Genomic DNA, 3,870 nt, shown 5'->3' with positions numbered 1-3,870 from the left:
AATTGGAAAGAACTCTAGATATATTTTGCCCAAAGTGCAGTAATAAACACCCAAAGAGGGAATTCCCATTGAACTTTGCAGAGGAATGTGCAATCTGTGAGTTGCATCGTGCAACAATTTCATGCCCATCCTTGCCAAGATTGAAAGTTGTTTTTAAGGGAGAGGCAAAGAGATGGAGCAACTGTACTTTATGAGACCTAAGAAGCCATGGAAACCTCGGTCATCAATGGGAAATCAAGGTATGTTCCTGGACCCATCTCAATATTTTAGTAATTTTAATATGGGTCTCTAGTCCATGCCTTATCCACCTATGTGGCCTCAGTACCAGCTTCCACCCTCGCAGCAATGGGCTCCTCAAGCTAGTTCGAGTTCCTCGTGGGCTTCAGGCTAACGTGGACCTTCTCCTGCTGTTAAGCGGATAAATCGTTCTTGCGGACAAGACCGATATCCCTAGTATCTATGGATATCTAGCGCTAAGCAAACCAAACAAATTACATCTTTCTATAAATATCCAATTTATAAATAAAGGTTAATAGGTGTTTTACGCCTACCTCGGATCCAGTGCTAGTTTCTGGAAGCCACGCTCTGTTCGTCCAAATGAGCTCCCTTTTAAAGAATCTGCAAACACAAACAAGCACACATATCAAATAGCACCTTCATAGCCAATATAATAAACCATATTTATCATGATGATCAAGGAATTCATGAAATAAACCATAGAAGACAATTTATTGAGAAAAATGAATCTGATTATATTAACTTTAATCAAAGAAGAACTTTACAACCTTGTTGCCTTGATGCTGTACAAGCTCCTCCCAGGGTCCAGCAAGAATCTCCTCTACTTTGACAAGTTTCACTCTCTTCCCAATGAAGCCCAAAGTTATGTAATCTCTCCTCTCAAGCTAAACTAGGAAGTCTCAATTCCAACATCATTTACCCTAAAAAATGTTCAGCTTTCAACCTCTCTAGCAACCAGCCCAATGCCTCAATTTATAGTGCAGAGGAGTGAAGTTACCAGGTCCACCTTCAAAGGGATAAGTCCTCCTTCAAAGGGATAAGCTCCTCTCATCAATGGGTTAGCTCCTTTAGTTATGGGATGCATGAACCACATAGGAGCAAACCAACCACGTCAAGATTCCTTATAGAAGCGTCCAGAACTAACCCAAAGTGATTTTTTAAGAATAAACTTGTGCCTTTTTTACTTTTACAGGGGTCCGCACCCACTCCTTTAGAGACAGAGTGGGCAGGTCCACAGGTAACATGACCAAGGGGTGCGGGACTGCAGGTAATGGTAAGAGAAAGTGCGGAACCAGAGTTTTAGATATTTTCAAAGAATTTCTCTCATTTTTAAAGCTGACATGAAGAGCTGAGGTCTGAGACTTGCAAAGGTGGACAGTATGAGTGGTGATAGACTCACACTGACTGCAAATAGTCATGGTGACAATATTTTGTGTAACCCCTGCTGGGAAATTTCTGCAGCCAATGCCACAACAGCAACTCTAGTTACCCTCTAATATTTCCACTGGTAATCAGCCTGTTTGCCCTCAACTTCCCATCCAACCCAATCCACACTCTAACAATAAAGGGGGTAGACAAGCTGACACCCTCAACCTACCTTCATACAATATCTCCACCGAAGAATTGTATCAGATGAATTTACGATCTTGGCAGGTAGTAGATGCTCAACCCTCACCTGTTATCACTGAACAAGTTATCAATGAGGTAAAGGAACCAAAAATGGTTGAAGAGGAATTGAACCAAGTCAACAAAAATTATACACCTCCTCAGCCGCTAATTACTCAAAAACACCAAACTGAACCGCCATATCCAGAAAAATTTTCTTTAATTAAACAAATCCCTCAGGATGAGTTTGATTTGTTAGGGGAGATACAAATTTGTTTGTTAAGATCCCCCTACTACAAGCTATGAGGGATGTACCTATATATGCAAAAACTCTGAGGGAATATTACACTAAAAAGCCTAAAAAGAAATCAAAGGACCCACTCACCATTCATGTTATGGGAAAGCTATCGGATTTTATGATGGGGAAGGTCATGCCTATGAAATATGGGGATCCTGGGAACCCAATTTTAACCGTGAAAATTAATGGAGTAGAAATTATAAATGTGCTGGTAGATTTGGGTGTCGCCATAAATGTCATTACCATTGAGACCATGCAAGCATTAGGTCTTCAGAACTTGAAACCTACACCTACTATGTTAGAGCTAGCAGAACGATCTATGGTTAAATCGGTATGGAAGTTAGAAGATATTACAATATCAGTTGATTCATGGAATTACCGTGTGGACTTCCTAGTACTGCAAATGCAATCCCTAGCTGGTGGCCATCCCATAATTCTGGGAAGACCCTGGCTGGCAACTGCAGATGCTTATTTTGTGTATCGTTCTGGACATATGGTTATCTTGAAAGGATAGAGTACTAAGAATTTAGTGTTATATCCTCCTCAAGAACCTAGTCCATCAGTGAAACCATCAGTGCACAAGAAACCTTTACGAAAGGAAGAATCTAAACCTGAAAATGAGGAATTAGGGCACTCCATACTATTGTACAGGCTCTTCATTTGAAAATAGAAACAAAAGATGATATAAATACTACTTTTATTAGTGATCCCTGTTCTATTTCAGATTCAGCCTAGTGAATCCTAGAGTATGTTTTGAGCTGTGAAATGCAAGAAATTATTGAAGCAGCCAATGGATTCGATGAGCTACCTACAACTACATCTCATGATAGCATTTTGGTGGAAACAGAGCTAGGGAAGACCCTGAATATTAATCCAGATTTGTCAGAATCCCAGACGAAACAACTATTGCATGTTCTTCAAAAACACAAAGAAGCGATCGCCTAGGAGTATACAAACATGAAAGGGATTTCGGCCAATTTATGCACCCATCATATATACATCAAAGAGGACTGTCGTGTTGTGATACAGCCTCAAAGAAGGATGAACCCGGCTTTGAAAAACATTGTCAAGGAAGAACTTAGAAAGCTACTGGACATGGGATTTATCTACCCCATTTCAGACAGTCAATGGGTTTCCCCATTGGTGATGGTTCCTAAGAAAAATGGTTAATGGTGGATATGCGTGGATTACAAAGAATTGAATAAGGAAATGCAGAAAGACCATTTTCCGTTACCTTTCATTGACCAAGTCTTGGATACTTTGGCTGGGAAGAATTCATTCTCCTTCCTGGATGGGTTTAGCGGGTAAAACCAGATCCAGATAGCCCCCGAAGATCAGGATAAAACCACTTTCACATGTCCTTGAGGAACTTTCACATACCGGGTCCTTCCATTTGGTCTCTGTAATGTAACTGCAACATTCCAAAGGGAAATTTTCAGAATTTTCTCTGATCTAGTAGATGACAATGTTCAAATTTATATGGATGATTTCACTCCATACGTGGTTTCATTCGAGGATGGGTTGGAAAATATGAAAAAAGTACTTGAAAGATGTAAGTAGGCGCATGTCTATTTGAGTACAGTAAAATTCCACATGATGATGGAGGAAGGAATAGTTTTGGGACATTTACTCTCAGCTATTGGAATTCGAATGGATCCAACTAAGATAAAGGTAATATTTCACTTCCTGATACCTAAAACACCCACACAGGTACATAGATTTATTGGTTGTGCTGGTTATTACAGGTGCTTTCTGTAAAAAAATTCTAAAATAGCCCATCCACTTTTTCAATTACTGACAAAAGATGCATATTTTGTGTGGACAGATGACTATGATGCAACCTGTAAAGGTCAAGGAACTTGTCTGTAGCATTCTAATCCTTCGAGGGCTAGACTGGCCATTACCATTCCATATCCATGTTGAGGCTTCTTAGATAGAAGCTGGGGAAT

General features: G+C 40.0%; 1 protein-coding gene across 1 annotated transcript; it reads left to right on the top strand.

The window, feature by feature from the left end:
- Positions 1-1,925: 1,925 nt before the first annotated feature.
- On the top strand, positions 1,926-2,435 carry LOC149265421 (uncharacterized). The gene has a single exon (XM_089403781.1). The coding sequence runs from the start codon at positions 1,926-1,928 to the stop codon at positions 2,433-2,435; it is 510 nt and encodes a 169-aa protein (XP_089259907.1).
- Positions 2,436-3,870: the final 1,435 nt, after the last annotated feature.

The sequence above is a fragment of the Pinus tabuliformis genome, chromosome 6 (genome assembly GCF_031772625.1).
Source record: "Pinus tabuliformis cultivar Carrire ecotype Pingquan chromosome 6, CPIR1, whole genome shotgun sequence".
In the NCBI taxonomy this organism is placed as follows: domain Eukaryota; kingdom Viridiplantae; phylum Streptophyta; class Pinopsida; order Pinales; family Pinaceae; genus Pinus; species Pinus tabuliformis.
The sequence above is the reverse complement of the archived record's forward strand: the minus strand, read 5'-3'. Positions and strand labels throughout refer to the sequence as shown.